Source organism: Muscardinus avellanarius (assembly GCF_963383645.1).
Source record: "Muscardinus avellanarius genome assembly, chromosome: 2".
NCBI classification, from domain to species: Eukaryota; Metazoa; Chordata; class Mammalia; order Rodentia; family Gliridae; genus Muscardinus; species Muscardinus avellanarius.
The window spans coordinates 54,862,704-54,889,736 of NC_137787.1; the positions used below are offsets into that span (position 1 = coordinate 54,862,704).

Sequence of the window (27,033 nt, forward strand, 5' to 3'; positions counted from 1 at the left end):
CTCAAATGTGCACTGATTTCCACACACATTATCCTGCCCGGGAAATCACCATGAACAGAGTCAAGTTAATCCCTAGGAGACGCACACGCGTGAGTGATGTACACATATACACATCACCCCGCTGCCCCTCCTCTGACGGCCCGGCCCTGCCTTCTCCCCTACGTACCAGCGGGGCACACTCTCGCCATTACGGTGCCCCGCTCCTAACTTTTCCTCAGAGGCATCCATTTTGTAATGCCTGGTGTTCGTCTTCACAGGATTTGCACGGGATTGGGGCGTGGGAGCCAAAGGCTTATCCCGCATTTGAATGTAGCGCTGTTCTGCTTTTCTTTCTGCTTGCTTGTTTCTCCTGTTGAATATAGGAGACAGAAACATGACCAAATCGTACAGCGAGAGCGGGATGATGGGCGAGCCTCAGCCCCAAGGTCCTCCAAGCTGGACAGACGAGTGTCTCAGTTCTCAGGACGAGGAGCACGAAGCCGACAAGAAGGAGGACGACCTCGAAGCCATGAACGCGGAGGAGGACTCCCTGAGGAACGGGGGAGACGAGGAGGACGAGGATGAAGATCTGGAAGAGGAGGAGGAAGAGGAAGAGGAGGATGATGACCAAAAGCCCAAGAGACGCGGCCCCAAAAAGAAGAAGATGACCAAGGCGCGCCTGGAGCGTTTTAAACTGAGACGCATGAAGGCCAATGCCCGGGAGCGGAACCGCATGCACGGGCTCAATGCCGCCCTGGACAACCTGCGCAAAGTGGTGCCCTGCTACTCCAAGACGCAGAAGCTATCCAAAATCGAGACGTTGCGCTTGGCCAAGAACTACATTTGGGCCCTGTCAGAGATCTTGCGCTCAGGCAAAAGCCCTGACCTGGTCTCCTTCGTACAGACTCTCTGCAAGGGCCTGTCCCAGCCCACCACCAACCTGGTGGCGGGCTGCTTGCAGCTCAATCCCCGGACTTTTCTGCCCGAGCAGAATCAGGACATGCCCCCGCACCTGCCGACGGCCAGCGCTTCCTTCCCGGTGCACCCCTACTCCTACCAATCTCCGGGGCTGCCCAGTCCGCCCTACGGTACCATGGACAGCTCCCACGTCTTCCACGTCAAGCCGCCGCCGCACGCCTACAGCGCGGCGCTGGAGCCCTTCTTTGAAAGTCCCCTGACTGACTGCGCCAGCCCTTCCTTCGACGGACCCCTCAGCCCGCCGCTCAGCATCAATGGCAACTTCTCTTTCAAACATGAACCGTCCGCCGAGTTTGAAAAAAATTATGCCTTTACCATGCACTATCCTGCAGCGACCCTGGCAGGCGCCCAAAGCCACGGATCCATCTTCTCGGGCGCCGCTGCCCCTCGCTGCGAGATCCCCATAGACAATATTATGCCCTTCGATAGCCATTCACATCATGAGCGAGTCATGAGTGCCCAGCTCAATGCCATCTTTCACGATTAGAGGCACGTCAGTTTCACCATTCCTGGGAAACGAACCCACTGTCCCACTGTGCTTACAGTGACTGTCGTGTTTACAAAAGGCAGCCCTCTTGGTACTACTGCTGCAAAGTGCAAATACTCCAAGCTTCAAGTGATATATGTATTTATTGTCGTTACTGCCTTTGGAAGAAACAGGGGATCAAAGTTCCTGTTCACCTTATGTATTATTTTCTATAGCTCTTCTATTTTAAAAAATAAATAGTACAGTAAAGTAAAAAAAAAAAGTGCACCACGAATTTGGTGTAGTTGTATTCAGATCATATTAATTATCTGATCGGGATAACAAAATCACAAGCAATAATTAGGATCTATGCAATTTTTAAACTAGTAATGGGCCAATTAAAATATATATAAATATATATTTTTCAACCAGCATTTTACTACTTGTTACCTTTCCCATGCTGAATTATTTTGTTGTGATTTTGTACAGAATTTTTAATGACTTTTTATAATGTGGATTTCCTATTTTAAAACCATGCAGCTTCATCAATTTTTATACATATCAGAAAAGTAGAATTATATCTAATTTATACAAAATAATTTAACTAATTTAAACCAGCAGAAAAGTGCTTAGAAAGTTATTGTGTTGCCTTAGCACTTCTTTCTTCTCTAATTGTAAAATAAATTGCACAATTTGAGCAATCCATTTCACTTTAAAGTCTTTCCCTATCCCTAAAATAAAACCCAGATCCATAACTTTCAAGAGGCTGAAAAAAAGAGATTTGTTCCTTATCAAAACATATCAATTCAATACATTACTTGCACAAGCATGTATATACATATTATAAATAAATGCCAACATACATGTCTTTAAATCAAAAGCTGCTTGACTATCACATACAATTTGCACTGTTTCTTTTTAGTCTTTTACTCCTTTGCATTCCATGATTTTACAGAGCATCTGAAGCTATTGGTGTTTCCAGAAAATATAAGTGCATGATTTTATACATAGTCACAAAAATGGTGGTTTGTCATATATTCATGTAATAAATCTGAGCCTAAATCTATTCAGGTTGTTAATGTTGGACTTATACCTATTGTAGTCAATTAGTACAGTAGCTTAAATAAAATTCAAACCATTTGATTCATAATTAGAACAATAGCTATTGCATGTACAATGCAGTCCAGAATAAGTGCTGTTTGAGATGTGATGCTGATACCACTGGAATTGACCTGTTCTGTAATCTTGTTTGTAATTCTGTATATTATGGTGTAATGCACAAATTTAGAATACACTCATCCAGTTGCAATAAAATAGAATTAAAAATAAGAGCAATTGTTGTATTTCTTTCTAAAGTGATTTCTAAAGTATAACATTATTCCTAGAGGGAAGAATTGCTCCATTTGCTGAATTAAAAAATACTAAACACCATTTGCAAAATAAAGTAGATGTTACTTGTCATTTTGTCTTACTTAGGGAGTCGCCACTTCTGGTAAATAATGAAAAGATCTAACTATGTTTCATTATTTGGGATATGGAGTTACAGGATGAGTGGAACAAACAATTGTGTTTTTGTTTTTCTTTGTTCTAAGTGCCTTCACCTTTAGTGTTTTTTTTTTGTTGTTGTTCCTTATCCTTTTACCGTTTTTTTGTATTTTAAAAATAAAATTTTAAAAGTTAATTATTAACAAGCAAGAGTAACAAATACTCTAGTTTGTTTGCACACTTAAAACATATAAAAGTTCTACTATTTTCTTGATGCCCTGTTACCTGCACATTTTCCTGAATTGAACAGGTCTCTGTTAAATAGGACTGCCCCAAAGGGAAATTGATATACCTTTTAAGAATACCAGAGTAAAATAACTTAACTGGAAGACTCCAAGAAGTAGCATTTTATAATTGTTCTGTAAATATCTTGAAATTATTTCAATGATTTTTTAGAAGAAAATGTTAATGAGTCACTTGTACTTAAGAACATACTATTTGCACTATATTTTAGGAGGTTGTAAATGTTTCCCATATCCTTTCAGACACTATTGTTTTATTTCATAAATATGACGCATTGGAAAGAAACTTATAGAAAATTTTATTTATTGTTAAGTCCACTTAGGAAATAGTTGGGCATTTTCCTTCTTATGAGAAATGACTGACACCCATGATTCCTAGGGAATAACATTTTGGCAATTGTGCCTGGCTCTACCATGGCGCTCTGATTACTGTCATTAGTAACTCCATTGTTCCTCCTCTGATTCGGATGCAACGTTGGATGACTACCTCTCTTCCCAAGCTTGTTCCTTTAATCTTCTTCTCATTGGTGATTTAGAGGTTCCAGAAAGCTGACCTCATTTAGCAAGCTGCTCCAGAAAAATGTGAGTAATCTAATGGACGGGAACAATTAGCCATACTAATAACATTGCCAATGGGGCTGCGTCAAGCTGTGACAGTAGCAGTAAGGAATATTTCAACGATAAAAAAAAATGTTTGAGTGCAATTTAAAATATATCATTTTAACATGTTTTCCATCATCCTTCATCACATGACAGAAATACATTTAAGTTAGTCCCAACTTTATCCAAAATGCACCAGTCTCATTCCAAGTGAATCATAGTTGTTATTTTGAAACAAGCTGTTGCTTCCCCTATCCTCGATTATTCTCACTGTTCTTACTTTAAGAGACATAACACTGATATTTAAACAATACCAGCCTTCCAGCATAGAAGACAATGAACATTCAGATCTGATCTTATCAGGTCATTTTCACCTGTAATTAAAATTAGATGTTTTCATGAAAACTAAACTCTGTTGCTATAGTGAACAGAAAAAAAATAACAAAAAGATGACATTTCAAGAATTCCAGCTTTTAAAACAGCAATCAGGGAAATCTACAAAATCTACAGCAGTATTTTTGTTGGTGGTGGTCTTTTCTTTTCTTTTCTTTTTTCTTTTTTTGATAAGGCAGAAACAAAGACTGAAACTTAGGTTTGATTTTTTGTTTTGTTTTGCCTGTACAATTTCATTCTAAAACATAGAGATTCTTTCAGTCAGTCAAGGAGTAGCTCACATGCCACCATCTTTTATTCAAAGGCAGGCACAGATGTTCCTTCTGCAGGGGAGGTTTTAATTTATGAAAATGATATTGTTTATGCATGAATGAACCGCATGCACTCTGCATCGCACATAGCACTTCCATCTGATCAGAGAAATACCACAGAACCAGTGCCAATGGCAGAAACATATTCTACAAATTTACTCACTTAAATGTTTAATGAATATTTGGAAGGCATTTTTAAACCACAAGAAACCTAAATGATCTTCTTCATTCCTTTTATGAATTGCTACCCATATTTAAAAGAGACTTTTATCATTGTTACAATTGGCTAGTTCTTACATCTAGATAATAAGAAAATGTTATACAGAGTGAAAACAAGCCCAAAAGAAGAGATGCCGGAGACTTTGGCTTTATTGAAGAAATATTTCTTTTAGTTTTTCCCATGCAATTGCTGTTACAAGTTAATATTTGGTATCTATTATCCCTTCATCTTGAGAAACTACTATTCCTATTGAATAAATACTTGAGATGTATTTATCTAATATAAAAATTCTCTGAAGAGTTAATTCCAGAAGAGGCTGGTATTTAAAATCCAGCAGATAATTTCATCACTGAAGACGAAATTTGCTGAACACTTTAGCTGGTGAATGGTTCCTATTGAATATGAATACTCTGCATAGCATTCATTTACATCAATTGCAATTCTAACTTATGATCTGTTTTAATTCTTAAAAATTATATACAAATCTAAATAGGGGATCATCATGTCTTCATAATATTATAATTTTAGGTTTATGTTATAGTCAAAAAGTATTTGAAAGAAACTTTAAGTGTTATAATTTATTTTTAAAAGATCTCCAAATGTTTTCAATGTTTGAAGGTCTATACATATTCTTACAAAATTAATGAATTTTCTAAAAGAAGTTAGCAATTACTGAAATGATGTATGGATCATTAGCTAACAGTTTGAACCAAGCTGTTTCAGTTCTATAATTATACAAGACATTTAAAGTGAAAATATCTATTAAACAATTAATAAAACCGGGTTTCAAAACATAGACTAGGTTTGTCCGAGTTTAAAATTGTAAAACTGTTTTCTTAAACTACACTAAAACCTGTTCTCTTCCCCTTTTCTCTCCATCCACCACTGCCTATCTAAATAAGATCATTAATTCCAGGGTCTGATAAAAAATAGAAGAGCCAATGCAACATCTTGTGGAACACCAGGACCAGGAACTCTTGTTGTTACCATTGCAAAGACGCATTCTGGCATCAGAGACTCAGTGATTTGTATGGTGGTATAATCATTGGCTCCTGGCCAGGCATTATGTTGCAGAGGACACCATTGTCAAGAACAATTCAACTAGAAATCTGCACTGTATGCACTCAAAAGTTGAGATCATCTGCCTTCCTAAGTCAGGAAGAATTCTGCGCTGGCAATTGACTCATGGATTCTCTTCACACACACACTAGCACTTGGTTCAATGGCTCTGATGGAATTAACTGTGGAGCCAAACTAGTGGCTATGACAAGACAAGGCCACAGTCTCTGGGGACTTCTGGTTAAATTGCTAATCCTAAAATGCCTTAAAATGCAAAGTGTTATGTTAATACTGGGCTAAATCTTTAGGTGTAGTAAGTGTGGGTTTGGCCATGGAGACATGATTGTGCTATTTACCCAGGTAATTTAGAGGTAGAAAAATAGTGACAATAAGCCATCTTTATGGATCCTCAGGGTTGGGACAATCCAAAGGATCCATGTGACTGTGAAATAACATCAAGAGTTAAGAGAATACATACAATCTAGCAGAGACTAGGTAATTTGGTAATTTGTTTTAATAAGATTAAAAGCTAATGCTGTTTTAGGCTTTCATCTCTAAGAACAGCTCCTCAAAAAGAGGGCCTCACATGCTTACCAGGTCAGTACTAAGTGCTTCTTCACTCGCACATGCATCTCAGAGCTGCCAGTGCCTTAGTTTACCGATGGGGAAACTGCAGGAGCTCGGACACCTAGATTTTTGCTTTCCTGCCTTCCTTTCTTTTTTTTCTTTTTCCAGTGCTACTCCCTCTAAAAATCATTTTGTCATCCCCCACCTAATATAAGCAACCACTCTTAACCCCACCCAAATCATCAAAATTATATTACCTATCTGGTGTTATCCTGTGTGTTTAGTTCATTTTTAACCTATCTCTCTCCCTCAGAATATGGGTTTCACAAGAACAGGAACCTCGTCTCTTTTGTTGGTGCTATTTCTCTGGTGCTTAAAAGAAATAAGAGGTCCTTAATAAATACTAACTTTCAGAAGGAATTAGGTGATACGAATCCAACTCAATGGAAAATGAAGAGTATCACAAATGATTCTCAGCTGCAGGAATGTTATAAATATTAATTCTATAAAAAGAGAACAATTGAAATTAATTTGTTATGATACTGCATGCCAACAAACTCTCTTCTCCCTTTTGAGAATCAGTGGTCTGTGGTCATCTTTTCTTTAAATTGATTCCAAGTGGTTAAATAATTTGGAATTAGGCTAAAAGAAGAACTAAAATGTTACGGGCTTTTTGTTGACTATGACTTTTCTTTATCATTCATGAAGAATTATTTTAGCTGGGTGTGGTGGCGAATGCTTGCAATCCCAGGATTTGGGAGGCTGAGATAAGAGGATCACGGTTTGCAGACAACCTCAGCTACTTAGTGAAGCCCTCTGCAACTCATTGAGACACTGTTTCAAAATAAAAAATAAAAAATAGGACTGGGAGTATAGCTTAGAGGTAAAATGCCCTTTGGCTCCATCTCCAGTACCACACACACACACACAAAGAATTCTCTTGAATGCATGCTAATATTTTTCTTTCTGTCCATCACTCTTCCAGCAATTCTGCTTACTCTATATTTTGGTGGTATATAAAATTATATGCACCTATAATTTCTGCTCTAAAGTGTTCAGTGTATAATCTTAGCATATCCATACTATTTCTTTAGTGCTCTCTCTCAGCGATGTCAGTTAGGGTTACAGTGACGTCAATGAACAGGTATTACAGTGCTTAAGAGAGCTGTTAATTCCCTACCACTGGTTTTATTAGCAATCACAGTGCTTGTCTACTCAAAGCAGGGAATTATAAATTCATAATCTGTTGTGTTTTGCAAGTACATGACTAAGTACTTTTCACACCCAAGATTATAGAGTAAAATAGTGTTCTAAAAAGATAAGAATAACATCATTTATTGTCAGGAGATATGTTATCATTATAACAGATAAGTTTGATTCCAGCCAATGACTAAATATGCAATAAAATTAAACAAAGTCAAAATTTGATTCTTTTTATGAAATCTAGGACAGGATTCTTTTTAAATTGCCCTTGGTTTAATCTGGATATCAATTTAAGTTCATTCATATGAATAAAAATACTTTTATATAATTTGGATGGCTATTAATATCTATTATTTATCAAATCTAGTTCTAACTAAAATATTCTGGCAGTTAACTATTGAGTCATTGAATATTCATGGTGATATTTTCAGGAAAATTTTAAATAGACTTCCCTTCCCTATATTTTGGCTATTTAATATCAATTTATAGTAGACTTTGGTATATGTATCATTTTCCTAGGGCTGCATAACAAATACTCACAAATCAAGTGGCTTAAAATAACAAATGTAATGCCAGACGTGGTGGCACAGGCTTGTAATCCCTGTGCTTGGGAGGCTGAGACAGGAGGATCGCACAGGTTCGAAGCCAGCCTCAGCTACTTAGTGAGGCTCTCAGCAACTTGGTGAGACCCTGTTTCCAAATAAAATAGAAAATAGGTCTGGGAGTATAGCCTGGAAGTAGAAAGCCTCTGGGTTCCACCCCAAGTACCACGAAAAAAAAAAAATAGAAAATGTATTGTGTCATAATTCTGGAGACCAGAATTACAAAATCAGATGTCAGCATTGTTGGTTCCTACTTGGAAACTTGCAGATTCTGGTTGTTCACAGTCTCTGCAGTCCCTGGGTTTGAAGGCGGATCCCTTCCACCTCTCTCTTCATTTCACATGATGTTCTTTCTGTGTATTCACATACCCTGTCCTCCACAAGGACATCTATGACTGGATTTACACCTCACCCTAATCCAGCATTACTTCAACTTAAATATTATGTGGACAGGTGGTATTTCATAATGAGGTCACATTCTGAGATTCTAGGTGGACATGAATTATTAGGAGGAAGAAGGGCAGGAGGAGTGAATACTACTCAGCACTAAATGTGTGGGAGCTCTCCCCGCACTAACCAATCTACCTCTAATTGTGGCAGACCCTGGCTGGATATCCTACAGTTTAACTGAATTTTGACACTAACTTCCTGGAGTTGGGACAAACTCATCACTTAATGGCTCAGTCCCACAAGACCGACCTCCATTGCAGATGTCATTTGCAAGCCCAAGCCTCCTGTGCTTCATACCGACAGTCTAGAAATTGGTGGGAACTTCCTCCTGAGTTCCATAATTTCTTAGAATGGCTCTCAAACCTCGGGGAAACATTGCCTTACATTTGCCAATTTTTTTTTTTTTATAAAGGATGCAACTCCAGAAGAGGCAAATGCAAGGAGTGCACAGGGCAGGGTATGAAGGGAGCTCCCATGCTTCCTCTGTGTGTGCCACCCTCCAAACACCTCAATGTCTTCACCAACCCAGGAGCTTTTCCAACTCCTTCTTTAGGGTTTTGTGGAGGCTTCATCATGTAAGCATGATTAATGAAGTCACTGGCCAAGCTGAGCATGATGGAGCAAGCCTGTAATCCCAGTACTTGGGAGGCTGAGACAGGAGGATCACATGTCTGAGGGCAGCATGCAGTAATCTAGTGAGATCCTGTTTCAGAATAAAAACTAAAAAAGGTTGGGGACCTAGCTTGGAGGTAGAATGCCCGTGGTTTTAATCTGGCCAAAGACAATTAATTCAACCTCCAATCCCTAATTCTGCATTCTGAGGTCAAGGATGAGGCTGAAAGTTCCAACCCTCTAATCATATAGTTAGCTCTCCTGAAACCATTTCCCATCCTTTTGTGCTTTCCAAAAATCATCTCATTATCATTAAGCTTCCATGCAGTTGAAAGGGGCTTGCTATAAATAACAAAAGATATCCCTTTCATTTTATCTCTCAGCAGTTATTTCAGGAGCCAGGGATTGAAGCTAAATATTATAACAAGAAGTGTTCCTTTTGCTCTTATCACTTGTGAAATTACCTGGATTTTAGGACCTCTGGTCAAAAGCCAGGGATAAAGATAGATATATACCATGATATCACATACATTACCCTCCTACACACACACACACACACACACACCCCATAAAGAAAGCTCACAAAGTTTCTAAATGGATCAAACCATTTGGAATAAAAGATACAGACACAGATCAATTAGAAGAAGCTTCTGGATCTTCAACCTTTTAATGGATAGAAAGAAGGCTGAAAAACTACTAAATCCAATCATGGGAGATTGCTTACAGAAAATAAGAATGCAATAGGGACAGAAGCCCAGAGGATGTAGTCAAAAGCTACTAAGGATTAGAGAATCATATCCAGGGAGCAGAATAGATGTGAGATAAGAAAATTTCTCTTTCTCAGGGACTGGTGACCCAGCAACACATGCCTTTCTGAATTTTGGAATTCATATGGACCAGTGACTGTGAGGTGCCTTGCATCTTTTCCATTTATTTATTTATTTATTTATTTATTTATTTATTTATTTTTGCAGTACTGGGGATGGAACCCAGTACTACCTCCGAGCTACACCCCCAGTCCTGCATTTTATTCTTTATTTTGAAACAGGGTCTCACTGAGTTGCAAAGGGCCTCACTAAGTAGCTGAGGCTGTCCGCGAACCTGGATCCTCCTGTCTCAGCCTCCCAAATGCTGGGATTATAAGCGTGCACCACCACGCCCGGCTTCTTTTCCTCTTTTAAACAGGAACATCTATCAAAGTTATCCTCCCCTTGTTCTCACTGCACATTGGATGAATATGAGAAGATAATTTGTATTTTAGTTCATGAGTTACCGGGAAAAGAGGGGCACACTCAAAAAGCCACATCTATGAGATATTGGACTTTGTACCTGATATCATAATCAGATGAAATTGTTACTTTTTTAAAAGGCAGGGTATTTTTTGCATATAGGAGGGATTTTAATTACTGACAGCCATACTTAAAAGGTACATGGCATTTGTTTGCAAATATTACTGCCTGCAACTCCTCTGCCCCATGTGCCTACTCCTTTTTAACATGACTGCTGCATCTTCTATGAAGTGGTGGGCTTTGTTTTCCATTCTCCATGGGATTTGCTTTGACTAATAGCAAAAGGGAAACATGATGCTATGCCCACTCCATGTTGGCCTAGAACACATTAAAAGATGAGCAGCATCTGCTTTTTCTTTCTTAGACTCAGTGTCATTTTTTAAAAGCTCAGGATAAACTACTGAATGATGAAATGATGAGGAACCACATGGAGAGAGAGAGAGAGAGAGAGAGAGAGAGAGAGAGAGAGAGAGAGAGAGAGAGAGATAGCGCACCAATGAGTCTCCACTCATTCCAACAACCCCATCAGAAATGCCAAACATGTGAACAAAGCCATCTTGGATGTTTCAGTCACAGCCGAGAATGCAGTTAATTCCAGGTGCCTTCGGTTGACACCCATGGAGCAGAACTACCCAGCTGAGCTCTGCTGGCTCTCAGAATCATAAGAAATGATATAGCATCATTGCTTTAAGTAAAAAAAAAATTGGGGGGTTGCTATCCATTTGTAGATAAATTACATAGCCTAGAAGAAAAAGATGCTACGGCATTGTTAGTTGTCTTGCCAATAGCTGTCCCCAATTCCTTTCTCCATGCTGGTTGGTCTCATTTTCTACCCAGAAGCTGAAGATGCCTTTCCCAGTCTCCCTATTGGAAACTAGAACACAGACATATGCTAGAGCAGAGATACGGAATCCTATCAGTGAGAGCTGAGAGAAAATTTGCTAGGAAGAATTTTGAAAAATAATTTTGTCCCTCTTAAAAAAAGAGAAAGGCCAAAGAAAAAGCTGCCAGTTTTGGACACTTTAATGGAGAGGATATGATGCCTCGTCATACCCTAGCATCCTATGGAAGCTAATGGAAGCTACCAGTGGAGTCCTTGTTGCCACTTGGAGCTTGTGAAGTAGAAAGTTGCAGACCCTGCTTGCTTGCTTGCTCTTTTTTTTTTTTTTCCAGAACTAGAGATTGAACCTAGAAGCATTCTACCACTGAACTACACTCCCAGCCCTACATTTTTATTCTTTATTTTGAAACAGGATCTCACTAAGAAGTTGAGGCTGGCCACAAACCCATGACCTTCTTGTCTCAGCCTCCCAGTGTGGGATTATAAGTGTGGGCCACCACACTCAGCTCCTGACTTTCTTAATGACATGACATGGGATAAGCCCACCCAGAAACAGTCTGACTCTGGACCTCTTGAGAAATAATCGCTTTTGTGTGAGAAATGAAATATTATTTTTGCAGGTTTGGGAAATATTATTTTGAAACCACTCTTGATTATATAAGTTATTGCCATGGACATCCAAAATGATAACAGATAATGAAGAATCAAAGACAGCAAGTCGAATACAAACTCTTTGATGTCTGTGGATATGAAGATTGGAAGCAATGAGTTATTTTCAATAGCAAAAAGAGACATTGCCTCCTCTCTATAATGCCTATCTATACATACACAGAATATAGAAAATAAGGAGACATTTCTGATTTAAGCTGCCTATTTCATTTGTGTGACTGGTTATATCACATTTAAGATTTACAATAGAGCATTACTAGCAATTGTTGAAATGTTTCTAGCTCTCTATTTGATGAAAATTTATTTCAAAATTTTACTCCAAGTATATGAATGTGAAAACCTACAAGGGGGCTGGAAAGTTCTTGAGAAATGGAAAAAATAAGCCTGCTCTTCTTTCTTTTTGTTACCTCTTGTTATTGCCCATTGAGGTGGACAGATTGAACTTGGTGAAGTGTATCCTAGAATGTAGCTGAACAACTCATTTTAAACAGAGTTGATATCTGAGTACAAAGAAACTGGCATACGCAAACATTTTTTGATATTTTGACTTGGTAGGACTCTAGGATTTGTTCTATTTTTCTCTATCATTGTTACAGGGACATATGGTCCTCTATCTTTTGGGCAGCAGGAGCCAGAGAAGCAGGAACATTCTGACTAAATCTCCACCCAGCATGAGAAGAAAGCAGTCCCTGGGACACCTTGACAATGTGCCCATTTAGCATCAGAAATAACTTGAGAGGTGGACACAACTAAAACTCACCTCACTCAAAATATATGTTGACATGAAGAAAATAAATATGGCCTTTTGTTGTGACTCTTTTATTCTAACCTGGGAGGCATCATATGTTTAGTAATATCAAAAATTACCATGGGATTCAGTTTTAAAAGTTAATTGATTATCATGCATTCAACACACTTACTGGGCATCTGTTATCATCTATTATATAAAATGTATTTTTGTGTATGATGCTCAGGATTGAACCCAGGGCCATTGCAACTCTGAGCTACACTGCCAGCCCTATTTTATTTTTAATTTTGGAAAATGGTCTCACTTAGTTGCAGAGGGCCTCACTAAGTTGTTGAGGCTGGCCAGGAAAGTGTGACCCTCATCTCTCAGCCTCCCAAGTATTTGGGATTATGAGTGGGTCACCATACCCAGCTGGACTCAGCTTTTAATTGACCAGATCACCATCTGAGAAGCTGACATGCAGTCACCTCAGACAGGACATGCAGCTAAGCCAGGTGAGTGGGTATGAAATGCACTACCTGGTGTCCACGCTCATGCCAGTGGATAGTGAATCATAGGAGAATCTGAAAAAGAGAAATGCCACCTAGAAAATGAATGTTAATGTATATTCTCTGAGTAGAACCAATTCCTAAAACAAAAACATAAAAACAAAGTGACCAATTATTCATCATGATGCAAGTTTGCAAAATATAGTTAATGATGAATCCTGGAAGTTGGCCTCTCTGCAGTTGCCCACAATCCATCACTGCAATGTATTTTCCATCGGTTGAATTTTCATCTTAGTTTTTTTTTTTCTTTTTTAGCTTTAGCCACTATTTTTACATGCAGTTGTTGGTGCATTATAGTCCCACGTCATAATGTAAATCATGTTGACAGTGATATAAATGCACAAAGTACTTGGTGACCCCTTCCCCTGACTCCCTCCCCACTCTCCTCTTCCCCATACAGAGTACTGAGATTGACATGGGTATTATCACATATATACACAAAGCTTATGGTAGTGAATTTTTCAGGGGAGGAGGAAGAGTGAATATCCACTATTTTGTTTTCTTTTATTTATTGCGGTACTGGAAATTGAACCCAGGGGTATTCTACCTTCACGCTACACCCTTAGCCCTAAATTTTTATTCTTTATTTTGAAACAGGGTCTTGCTACATTGATGAGAGTCTCACTACTTTCTGAGGCTGACCTGTGATCCTCCTGTCTCAGCCTCTCAAGTACTGGGATAATATCCACTATTTTAAATTATCAGAATGATTATTTTTAACAGTTTGCTTCTCTATGTATTTCAACTTTACATAATTTCCAGTAACTTAGGTATACATGGTATAAAAGATTTTTAAAGAGCTCTAGCCTATTTCATTTATTTAATTTTTTGTAAATGTATAGTGTGCAATCGCAGTATTGACTTTGTGTATAAACATTGGGTATGTACATAAAAACACTGAGACTGCCTCAATACATGAAGAGACAGACGTTCTTTTCACATTGTGAAAGACAAGATTTCTTGAGATCTTAGATCTTTGGGCAACTACATTTGGGGGTGACCCATTGTGATTTTTAACTGAACTCACCAAAAGACTTAGATTGTCTATTTCAGGTGACTATAACCATAAAGCTCAGTGACACAATTACAGACTGCAGTGATATGCAAGTACATATTTTGATTTTTTTTTTTTTTTTGGTGGTGGTACTGGGATTCCTGGAAGCCCTTCTACCTCCGGGCTACACTCCCAGACCTATTTTATACTTTTTTATTTGGAAACAGGGTCTCTTAAGCCAGCGAGGCTGGCTTTGAACCTACGCGATCCTCCTGTCTCTGCCTCCCAAGCGCGGGGATTACAAGTGTGCGCCACCACGCCCAGCCATATTTTGATTTTTGACTCATATTTTGTGTGTGTGTGTGTGTGTTGGAGGTGGTACTGAGAATTAAACTCAAAGGCATTTTACTTCTTAACTGCACCCTCACCTTTTTTTTTTTTTATCTTTTGTTTGGAAACAGAGTCTGGCTCAATTGGTGAGAGTCTTGCTATGCTGCTAAGGCTGGCCTTGAACTTCTAGTCTCAGCCTCCAGCCTCCTAAGTATTGGGATTCCAGGCAGATACCACCATGCTTGGCTTGATTGATCTCTTTATTAATATGGTTTGCTCATAACTGTTATACCCATGTAATTGTCTTTAGTATGCCTTAGAATTTATGCTTATAAAAATACATATGTTGCTTTTGCCTGTTTTATTGTGTAGTGGCCTGTGAGCCCTTTTGACATGTTTTAATGTTTCTCAAATAAACTCCCCTTTAAAATGCAAATAAATATACTTAAAAATTTTAAGTTATTTTTCTCAGAATTATACTTTGGGGGTTTTGATCATTAGGGATTTCAATATTTTGTGCTGGTCAACATTTGGGGTTTGATTTTCCAAAATTTTAGCCCAAATACAACTCTTAAAAATAATATACTAATGAACTCAGTGAGACCCTGTTTCAAAATAAATAATAAAAATATGGCTGGGGGTGATCCTCTGAGTTAGAACACCTCTGGGTTCAATCCCCAGTACTGCAAAAAAAATTTATACATATATATATATAAGTGTGTGTGTGTGTGTGTGTGTGTGTGTGTGTGTGTACTAATGTATACAAATTACTTAAAAAAAAAAACTCTTTCTGGAAGCTTTCTGAACATTGCTTTTCTTACACTGACTATAGTCAGGGTAATTGTTTCCAGAGCAGTAAACAGTAAGACTTCTAGTTTAATAATCACATAGTCACTTTATATTTGGAATAGTTTTGGCTAGGTCTAGAAACACAATCTCTATCCCTACTATTTAAAAATCCAGGTTTGAGTGAAAGACTACAAATTCTCTCTACTGTTGTTAATGGCATTTCCAGGAGGCCATTAAGTGTGTTCTGCAAACAAAACACCCAAGCTTCCTGGAGAAGCAAGGCAAGCCCTGAGAAGTCTGAGCCACCTTCTCAGTGCCACAGATGGAGGCCCATGAATCCACAGCCAACAGAGAAGTTGCAGCCGGGGAGAAGGACAAGGACATCTAACTGGTCAGTACCAACTTCTATGGGCCTGAATTTCGGCCAGTGGGTAGTCAATCCTATGTTATCCTTTCCTTTGATCTCCCAAAGTTTGTTGGCTTCAAGGTTTAGAATTCATATGACAAACAATTGTGTGCCTAAGGATTTTCAAATTACCACCAGCACAACTCTTTTTGAACTCCAGTCTACAATATATATATTATTGAGTGGCGACTTGAGGTGGAATAAAATCCAGACTTACACCATGGCCTCTGAGATGCACGCCATGTGATCTGATTCCTGCCCACCTGCTCAAACCCCATCTTATCATTTTCCTTCCATTCTGACTAAACTTGTGTTCTGCCATACTGGCCTTCCTTATGTTCCTCAAATAAGCCAAGTCCATTCTCATTCAGGGCCTTTGAAATGGCTGTGTATTGCACCTGGAACACTTCAACTAAGTTGTGTAATTATTATCTTTTCCTACCATGACATTGAGCCACTCAGTAAATTTGTGGACTTCTTCAGACAAGTGTGGCTTTAATTTATTAAATGTTTCTAGAATTTCATCAGTTAGAAGGAATTTCCCTAGCATCATCAATCAGCACAAATAATGAACATTTTGTGTGTGTGTGTGTGTGTGTGTGTGTGTGTGTGTGGTACTGGGGTTCCTGGAAGCCCTTCTACCTCCGGGCTACACTCCCAGACCTATTTTATACTTTTGTTTTTATTTTTGGAAACAGGGTCTCTTAAACCAGCGCAGATGGCTTTGAACCTACGTGATCCTCCTGTCTCCGCCTCCCAAGCTTGGGGATTACAAGCGTGCGCCACCATGCCCCGCAACAAATAATGAATTTTAAAACTGACTTTTTATCCTCCCTGAATCACATGGCTGGTTCCTTTCTCAGAATTTAGCTTCCTGTCTCTTTCAAGAGATTTGGGTTTTCAGGATTTTTATCATTGGGGATTTTAATCTTTCAGGATTGTGATCTTTGGGATTTTAGTCTTCAGGAATATTAGATTTTATGAATTTTGATATTTTGGGATTTGAACACTTAGGATTATGGCATTTGGAATTGTATCTTTTGAGATTATGATTGGCACTGATACGAATCACTTATGAGACAAGTGATCTTTAGAAACTGAGGGGAAATAATTTGGGTATTTGGTCTCATTGTTACAGAGAGACATTAAAAGCAGTTTCCTGTTGCTTCAGATATTTTTTGATTACTTACTATATACTAGGGTCTGAGCTAGATGCTGGAAATTTAATGATGAGCAAGAGAAACTCCCTCTGCTGTCAAAGAGCTTATATTCTAACAAGAATGAATAACGACATAACTCTCCTTAGTATTTAAAGATTCTTATATTCTAATACTAAATGCATTAACTCATTCAACAGGGAACCTAGAAAATAAACAAAGAAGCAAATATATAAGAGATAATAATTGCCATAAAATACAGCAAGGCATGGTAGAGAGATTAACAGCAGCCTAAGATGTTTATGTTCTAATAATCATCAAAACATGTGAACGTTATTTTATTATAGCAGAAGGAACTTGAAAATGAATCTAAGAGTACTTGGGTAGACCCAATGTAATCACATTTTTTTTTATAAGGGGAGGGAGAAAGGTCAAAGTTAGAAGATATAAGAGCAGAAACACCGGGTGTGGTGGTGCACGCTTGTAATCCCCGTGATTGGGAGGCGGAGACAGGAGGATGGCGCAGGTTCAAAGCCAGCCTCGCTGGCTTAAGAGACCCTGTTTCCAAATAAAAATATAAAAATAGGTCTGGGAGTGTAGCCCGGAGGTAGAAGTGCTCCCAGGAATTCCAGTACCACAAAAAAAAAAAAAAAAGAGCAGAAACAGAAACAAAGAAGAGAGATGTTAAATGTTGGCTTTGAAGACAGAAGGGGCCACACGCAAGGAGATCTGGAGACTAGGAGGGGCAAGGGATGTATTCTCCCCCTTGAGCTTCTAGAAGAAAAGCAGCTTTGCTGAAATTAATTTTGGATATTTGGCGCCCAGGAACATAAGATAACACATTTGTCTTATCGCTGAGTTTGTAGTAATTCATTATAATAGCAGATACACAGTGTTACAGGATGGTGAATCATGGGAGGGTTCTCAGGAATGGCCTTTTGAGGTGGTGACCCTTAAGCAGAAAGGGGAGCAAAGTAAGGGGGGTGAGCCCTTCCTTTGGCTATGGTGTGTGTGTGTGTGTGTGTGTGTGTGTGTGTGTGTGTGTGTGTGTTGGAGCATTCCAGACAGGGGGAATGGCAAGGGCTAATGCACGGAGAAGCACACTATGCTCAGCATGTCTGAGGACTAGCAAAGAGGCTGCATGCGTAAGCGGAAGATGGTTAGTTGGTATATTGCAAAGGTAATCAGGGCCAGATCTTGTAGAACCTCTAGTCTGGCTAAGCATTTTGATTGTATTCTAAGAATAATGGGAAGTCACCAGAAGGTTATGAACAGGGAGTGATATGCTCTTGTCACCTTTTAAGGAGTAATATAAAATGCTAGGTAGAAAATAGGCACCAGGCTGGAGGTACTAGTGCCAGCGAAGAGAGGACTGAGGGGGAGTTATCCAGTGTAGAGGAGGAGAGGGAAGCTGAGCAGGCTGAACGAGGAATGTGTTGAAGGCGGGTGATCAGGATTTGGTCGCAGATTGGACATGAGATAGGAGACAAGGATGACATCAAGGATTCTGATGACATTATTTATTGATTCAAGACATTCAGGGAGGACCATGTTTGTGATGAAAAGATCAAGAGCTTGGTTCTAGATATGTTTCAGGTGCTTATCAAATAATGAAGCAGAGGTGTCAAGTAGACAGTTGGACATACTATGAAGCTCAGGAGAGTGCTTGGGACTGATGTGTATACCTGGATAGTCTATAAAGCAGAGAACTGGCCTGCGTGCATGTGCCTAGGTCCTGAGGACAGAGCTCTGGGGCACTGTAGCTTGTATAGCCCTTCTTACTTCCATCTCGAAGGCAATTCAAAGCCGGTGTTTCTGATTCCTGGCCTGACCAAAGCTTTAGAAATGGCAACCTGTCCTTGTGCAAAGGTTCTTAGAAGTAGCCATTTCCTCACCCTATTTGCCCTGGCTCTTAGCAAGCGTTGAGAATGCCAGTGAGCTCTAAATCTGTTGATTGCCTGACAGCTGTGAATACAAGATGCTGACTCCAGACACAACTCCTCCTGGGAAGGCCAGGGAGGGTCCCATTCAAACTAACCACTGCTGAGCCAGCCACCTGAAGCCTGCATGGGGCACAGCAGCTGCTCCTTGCTCCAAGAAATAGGTCCCTTCAGGTGGCTCTCACCCATGTTCTCCTTTGCTCCCCTGGAAGCCTGGGCATGTGCTTTTAGAACACTGAACAGTAAGAGTCCAAGCTTAACTGGCACAAAGGTGTTCTCTATTAAAGGGATTTGGCGAAGCCTACAGTGTGAGCAGAGAACCTTGAGAAATCCTGCTACAGTTCATGCTTATATTTGACTGTAAAGGCCATGAATATAGCATGAGAACTGGCTGCCCATCTGATGGAATTGGTTAGGCACTACAACTAGATTCACAACTCTATGAATTTAATTTCCTCTTTCAATCCTGGCCTTTCTTACTAGAATTATAATGGCCTTATAAAAACCCTCCTGCTTGCTTTACCTCCCAGGCTGGTTCTCCTGTGGGGTCTCACTGTCCTCAGCCTACATTTCCATCCCCAATTGCCTGCCCCTGTCTTCCAAAGAACAGATATTGTCAGTGTTGGCTCAGCACTGGAGTCACCTGGGGGGACTTAAAAAGTCCTATAGTCTGGGTCCTACCCCCAGAGATTCCAGCTAATTGTCTCCCAGGCTGGTCTGGAAAATTGTTATTTTATAAAGCTCCTCTGGTAAACCATGGGGCTCCAGCCAGCAATCCTAATACTCGGAAGGCTGGGGCAGGAGGATCAAAGTTTCAGGTGCGGTACTAATTTAGCGAGAAGCCGTTTCAAAATAAAATGGAGCTGAGAATGTAGCTAAGAGGCCGAGGCCTCTGGGTCCAATCCTGAGCACCACACTTCACTGGGGGAGAGGGGGAGGGCCCCAGGTAACTCCTATACAGCCACGATTGAGAACTATGTGCCTCCAGACTCTCCTTGTTTTCCAAATTAACAAGCTAATTTCAGGAACAAGCAAGCTATCAGGAGAAAGTTAAACGTGATCGCCCGGGACTCGGTCCCTTTCCCAGGTGACACTACTTCACAGCAGTAGTCTTTTAGAGAATCCATGTGGCTGCTGGTAATCTCTCTAGCCCACTGGAAAAGAAGTGAACTGAAGCTTTTCAACCTTTTTCCAACTCAAAGCATGCTCCCCGCTTGCGGCGGTGCCACCCGCACCAGCCAGCAGCTTCTTAGAAACGCAGAGCGTGGGGAGGCTGCTTCCAGCCCTATTCATAAAGAATCTGCATATTAGCGAGATGCCCTCGGGGTTGTGTGCAAGCCGAAGTTTGAGAAGCGCTGGCTTGCGGTATTCCAGGCGATGCAATGTCAAGTCTTTGGAACAGTAGGGGATGAGCCGAGGGGAGCTACTTATTTGCACTCCGGGCGTGGTTGCCGCGGTGCGTGGCTGGCTGGAGGAGACCTAGGCTGCGGAGCCCGGAGCCCGCCAGGTCCCGCCCGCCCCGCCCGGCTCGTGGGTCTCAGCTGGGCGCGTCGTTGCTGTGGCAGCGCCCGACGCAACCCCAGCTGCTGCTACCCAGGCCGCCTCCTTCTCCTCCACCACCTCCTCCTCTGAAGGCCTCGCGGGACCCCGGCCGGGCCGATCCCCCCCCCGTTCCGCTATGCCCGGGAGCCGAAGCCGGAGGCGAGTGAGCGCCCTGGAGGGCGGCCTGGAGGAAGAGGCGTCCGCCTGCACCGCAGCGCCGTCCCCGTCCCCGCAGCCGACTCAGGCGTCGGCAGAGCAGATTCTGCTCCGGGGCATCTTCGAGATCAGGAGGGGCAGCTGCGACGTGGTGCTGAGCGAGCGCGCCCTGAGGTGGCGCCCCATCCGGCCCGAGCGCCCCGACGGTGAGTGCCAGGCCGCCCGCCCCCTCTCCACCTCCCCCGGCTGCTCCACCCCCTCCACCCCCGAGAGTCACCGCCTCCGCCCGCCCAGCTCCAAACAGGGGTCCCCAGCTCCCCGCCTCCCTCCTGGCTTCCCCTCCTGGGGTACGTTCCTGGCCCCAAAGGCATCCTAGGCTACTCCGCCAAGATCACTCCTCCGAGAGTAGGTGATTTACAAACGCGAGAAGCGCACCCACCCCTCCAAACCAAAGTTCTAATCCAACTTCTAACCCTCTGTTTATGGTGTAAACTGTGTACAAAATACACCATCACGGGGCTCTGAAACCCACTCTACTGCTGCTGACTTGTGGTAGTTGAAGCCCAGGGCTTGGGGCTCCCTGGGCTTTCCCAGCCCCCACAGTCCTTAGCCGCTGTTGAGCCTCAAGGCTTGTTCCGGCTGTCTAGGAACTTCTGGTTTTTAATGTTCTAGAAGATTGCTTCGCGGTTTTGTGGTTTACATGACATTGCCTGTTAAAATCTTAGGGAGTGCTATCCTGCTGCAGTTTACAATATCAGGTCTTAGCGATGACTTCCTGGAAAACTATGGAATGCAAGACTCGGCCTGTGTTAGATAAAAATAAACTTACCAAGTTAAAATTGCCTTCCTCTGTTGGAAAAAAAAAAGGCACAGTGTGTACAATTATGTTATAGAACAGAAAAAAGTCACTGTTTCAAATTTTCTTGTTCAAAAATAACGAAATAAAACCAACCATGTCGACTGGGACAGCCGCTATGGTTCCGCATATGAATTCTACACGTGCTGTCTAGGCCAGGCTCCCCTCTTCACTAAAGCTACCTTTGATTAAAATATTTTCAGGTGATTTGAAAATCAAGGTGCAGTGTTTTCTTGAGCCTTTGAAGTTAAAAGTTAGCAAGATGCGTTTGGTATTACTGTTAGTCTTCAAGTCAGTTTAAATTATGGGATACCAAAGTTTATCATTAGAATTTAGAGTAGTCCAGAGAGCCAATTTAACCTACAACAAGGCTGAAATACTATAGAATTAAAAGGAGACATCCTGTGACAAAAGGCGGTAAAAATCGATGTCGTGGGGCTGGTAAAAAGCATATAATGATATGGATAAAGAAACGCTGTTTTGTACTTGAGGAAAAGTAAGTTTAATCGGCACTCCTCATAATACAACCTTAAAGAACATCTTCACGGTTTCCTAACTCTGAAGGTTCCAGGTGCTGGCCCTTTGTTTAATTTCCCCCTAAAACCCAATGGTTTTCTTTTGAGTGTACTACTTTTTCTTTACAATTAAGGCCTGGTATTTAACTACCTTGGGTCTCTAAAATTGGAGCCGCAGATTCCTAGCACCTGAGTAAGTGCCTCTATTTATAGGTAGAGTCAAGAGATATTTTACTTAGATAAAATGAATGTGGAAAGGGAAGGAGATTTAAAAAAAAAAGGGGGGGGGAGAGGAGATAAGAAAACTACTCCCTGATGTTGAATTAGCTTAGACGGAACAGTGGAAGACCAGTCACATTGGGTCAGAGAACGGAGGAGAAACTATATCTAAGTTAGCATATTTTGGAGGACAAGTGGTGATAGGATGTGGTGGAGAAACACTATATCCCTTGCTGGTTAAAAGGTGACTGCTGTCCCCCAGAAAGGGTGAGGATGGCGGAAGGTGGTCACGGGACATTTTTAGATCACACATAAGTTAATGAAAGGTCACTCAGTTTAAAACCTCATAGTTGATTTCACTGATAAATTTACCATGTCATATTATGGTGATTTTTCCATCTTCAATAATGAGCAAAGAAAATGTTTTATGAGGGTTATCACTGCCAAGATTGCAACTAATTGATGGTCTGGCAGAGTAAATAAAGATATCCATAATGAAGGTAGTTCTGTTTACTGGGTTCAAGGGTGACTTGGGATAATGGAAATGTTATCCTTTGCCATAGCAGTAAAGCTTTTTGAGGAGAGCCTAAAGTCAGGATGGGAGGTTCAAAAAGTACCACTAATTTCTGACATTAAAGCAAGAAATGAGTTTCATTTTAGTGTATTTGATCTAGTCAGTGCAGATGCTAACTTGATTACCTAATTAGCAGCTATGCTCTTAAAAATATGTTTATATTTAGTGCTCAGATACTTTGCTAGATGCTATGGAGATGTAAAGTGATGTGGTATCTTTGTCTTCTGGATAATTAAACCTTTTAGGAAAGACATAGGACTCCATTTATCAGACATGAAGCAACTAATACCTATCTTGTGGGTAATATAAAGATTCATAAGACATGGGCCATGCTTTAAGAATTCCAGTGTGCTCAGGAGAGTGATATCTGTTGTCTACAGAAATTTTATCAGAGGATCAATTTAAGTCTCTATTCAAAAAAGCTATAAGAAAAAAATATCAGGTGGATAGTATTTCGTGAGGGCTTATGATGTATTAGTGCCCCAGGGTTATGGTAACAGATTATTACAAATGTATTGGTTTGAAACAACAGAAAACTCTTCTTTCACAGTTCTGGAGGACAGAAGCTCAGATCATGGTGTCAGTAGTGGGCTGGACGCGGTTCAGCGCTTGTGTACATAGCCCATGCCTGGCCTGGTTTCCGGGGTCATGCTTCCTCTGAAGCCTTCGAGAGAGAATCCTTCCTTGACCCCAAAGCTGAAAGAACTTTGGTGTCTCCTGGCACTCACTGACTTGTCATCATAGAGCTTCACCTGGCTGAGCTTTGGTGTCTCCTGGCACTCATTGACTTGTCATCATAGAGCTTCACCTGACTGCCCTGGTGTCTGTGTGTCCTTTTTCCTCATAAGAACTAAAGTCATTGGATTTAAGATCCACCCTAAGTTCAAGGTGATGTCATCTTAACATCTTTTAACTTCATTACATCAACAAACACTATTTCCCAATATGGTCATATCCTGAGGTTTGGGCTCGATTTGAATGTTTTGGGGGGCCACTTTTCAATCTCCTAAAGGTGTGATGGGACTGGGAAAAACATTGTCTCTTGAGGGAACAAAAAAAGGCAGAATATTTTGTTCTGCCTTTGGAAGGTCACTTTCTAGGTATAGTGACTACTAGCACTTTTCAGAAGCTCAGAAACGATTTTACAGGCAAATAGAAGCCTGGAGATGAAGGCATTTGGGTTCTTCAGTAGAAAATGGGAAGTGTCCTCCAGCTTTTCTTTTGTACTTATTTAAATCTGTTTTGTGGCTCATCCTACCCCTGTTTATCCCAAGTCCTGTCATTGGTGAGGGTCTCATCAGGTCTTAGGAAGGAACATGGAGGCTAAGTTGCCCAAGTTCCTACTTCTCTGTTCCATACCATAGCCCAAAGCCACCAAGCAGGCAGACGGCAAGAGGGACCACTAGGCGTAATCCATACAGTGTGGTCTGGCAGAGTATTCACTCAGACTGGGTCTAGATAGGATAAAGGAAGATACTCAGGACATCTGTTTTGTTTACTGCCAGCACTTTGAAGAGTTCCTAGCACATGAGCAGTATCTTTTTTTTTTTTTTTTGGTGGTACTGGGGTTTCTGGAAACCCTTCTACCTCCAGGCTACACTCCCAGACCTATTTTATACTTTTTATTTGGAAACAGGGTCTCTTAAGCTAGCGAGGCTGGCTCCGAACCAGCGCGATCCTCCTGTCTCCGCCTCCCAACCGCTGGGATTCCAAGAGTGCGCCACCACGCCCGACTAGCATTATTTGTTGAATGAATGAATTTGTGACTGATTTCCTGGATTCATACACTTCAGTTTCACCTATTGTTGATTACTTTTACCTTTTGTGCTTGATAATTATACTCCTACTTCCTCCTAATCCCTCATAACCTAAAGAAGTAGTTATTCTCTCTCCACTTTTAAGCATCAAAACTCTTTTTAAAAAATATTATATGGAACCCAATATATATCAGATAATGGTGGAGGTTCCTTGATGGGAGTAGTGTGTAGAAGACCCTGCGTCTGTTTCTTCGGGTTCCCCCTTGTCTTAATAGAAAGATGATCTCTCTCAGAAACCCACTACAGCAGGGAATGGGATGAGAGCCTCTTCAACATGGCGTGAGATCGCCATGCTTGGCACCTCCCTGTCCTTGCATCTTTGAGTATTTTCCTCATATTTTATCACTATATAATGGAATACAAAATAGTTATCCACATTACTATATTTTTCCTTGCTGTCCTAGCTACTGGAAATTGGTTTTCTTTGTGCTTCTGTTTTAGATGTTTAAATTCATTAAATTAACAAGGGTTTATTCGTTTTTTCTCTCCCTCTTTTTAGATATAGTTTTTTTCCTCTCTCTTTAGGTAAAACTGCATCTCATACTCCGAGATACAGAATACAACTTTATTTTACATTCCATTAGATAGTAAACTCCTTGAAGGTCTTCTCACTGTTGTACCATTCCAGGGTTTCTTATGTAGGAGTTAATGTTGGTCTGCTTTTCTATTATGAGGGGTGTGGTAGGAAGGTTTTGTTTTGCTTTGCTGTAGGGTAGAAAACATTGAGCAGGGCATAAATAGATTAGGACACCACCACTATACTATAAACCATGTGTCCAGAAAAGCACCCTTGGTTCCGAAAATGCCTTATTTCTTGCCTGCTAATGGTACCTGATGATCTTTCCATTTAGAACAAATTTTGACCATTTTACTTGTATATCTTCCCTGAGCTTATTCCTGTTTCTCTAAGGTAGCTATTGAGCTAGCTGTCTGGCCTAGGAGGAAGTAAAATCCTGAAGAAATGAGAGAGGAATTATATGAGGCTTTTGAGGACAATAGCGAAAGTCAAACTTGGGTCATGGGACAGGTCAACTGCAGGGCCCAGTGTGGACAGCTCCCCGGGTAGTGCTACATCTGAGGGTAAGGTCCCCAAAAGCAAGAAGTGAGCTCAGGCCGGGCGTGGTGGCGCATGCCTGTAATCCCCGCGCTTGGGAGGCAGAGACAGGAGGATCGCGCAGGTTCGAAGCCAGCCGCGGGTGCTGGCTTAGGAGACCCTGTTTCCAAATAAAAATGTAAAAATGGGTCTGGGAGTGTAGCCCAGAGGTAGAAGGGCTTCCAAGAACCCCAGTACCACCAAAAAAGAAAAAAAAAAGAAAAAAAAAGTGAGCTCAGAAAGGGCTTGTGGACAGATGGTATGGATTCATATATTTCCCAGTGTAGTCATTAGCTTAGATCAAATGTTCTCAGAGTCAGATATTTTCAAAACCACCTCTGGTGGCCAATTGCATTGTTTTTATTCTTAACCAAGGACAGGCTTCTTAGAACATGACTTTACCAGGGGATAAGCTATTATTTGAAACATTAGACTGAAGCAGAAAATACAAGCATTTGGAGGCATCCCCAAATCAGCATGTATTTATTGTCTTGTGTGGCTGGATATGTTTTAATCTGTTTTCTCATAAAGCAAAGCCCACTGATAGGAGAGAGTAAGTCATGAGTAGGATGAGACAACATGAAACTTAAATTTGGGTACATTTAAGAACGATCCACTGAGGGGTCTCTGTGGCACATGGCAAATGTCCACCAAGCTGTCTCACCTTGGAAACATGTGTCCCCTCCAACCCTGTCCTAGGTAAGGACACTAGGGATGGAAAAGTATTGTTTGTAGACGTTTTTATGCCGATATATGATTTAAAACAAAATTTCAAAATAAAACCACTGCTTACCATTGCTATATGAGAGTTAGTCTTATATTGTGTTTTCATTACAGGTAAATGCTGATTATGACTCACCAAATAACATCATACTTTCCTAAGGGAATGGCACCTTATTGTATGGGAAAGCACTATGGGGTCTTTCAAAGCCTCCCTCCCCAGTGTCTGTAAACTGTTCTTGTCTGTGGTGTAGGACAGGTCAGGAGTGGGTAGAAGCCCAAGATGGTGATTCTGCACAAAACAAGATGTGTAGCCAGCTGACTTGGGCAGGTCAGCGAGCTCCTCAGAGCTGGTTTATTCAACTACACAATGAGGAATTTTATTGTGGTTTTTGCACTGGAGATTGAACCCAGGGGCATTCTACTTCCGAGTTACACCCTCAGTCCTTTTTATTTTTTGTTTTGAAACAGGGTATCTCTAGGTTGCTGAGTATCTTGCTAAGTTACTGAGTCTAGTCTCAAACCTGAGAACTTCTTGTCTCAGCTTTCCAAGTACTGATGACAGACGTGTACCACCATACCCAGCTATAGTATCAGTTTGGG

At 40.9% G+C, this 27,033-nt stretch overlaps 2 protein-coding genes across 4 annotated transcripts in view; both read left to right on the forward strand.

Moving 5' to 3' along the window:
- Positions 1-373: 373 nt before the first annotated feature.
- NEUROD1 (neuronal differentiation 1) lies at positions 374-1,444 on the forward strand (the record flags this gene model as incomplete). The annotated part of the gene is made up of 1 exon (XM_080690297.1): positions 374-1,444. One exon carries the CDS (start codon positions 374-376, stop codon positions 1,442-1,444), a length of 1,071 nt encoding a protein of 356 aa, XP_080546423.1.
- A 19,172-nt stretch (positions 1,445-20,616) lies between these two features.
- Positions 20,617-27,033, forward strand: part of CERKL (CERK like autophagy regulator) — a gene marked incomplete at both ends in the record, with an annotated part of 107,886 nt that continues 101,469 nt past the window's right edge. For all 3 annotated transcript variants that reach the window (XM_080690032.1, XM_080690033.1, XM_080690034.1), the window contains one exon: positions 20,617-20,842. In XM_080690032.1, the coding sequence (XP_080546158.1) occupies positions 20,617-20,842 (226 nt within the window). The remainder of the gene's footprint in view (positions 20,843-27,033) is intronic.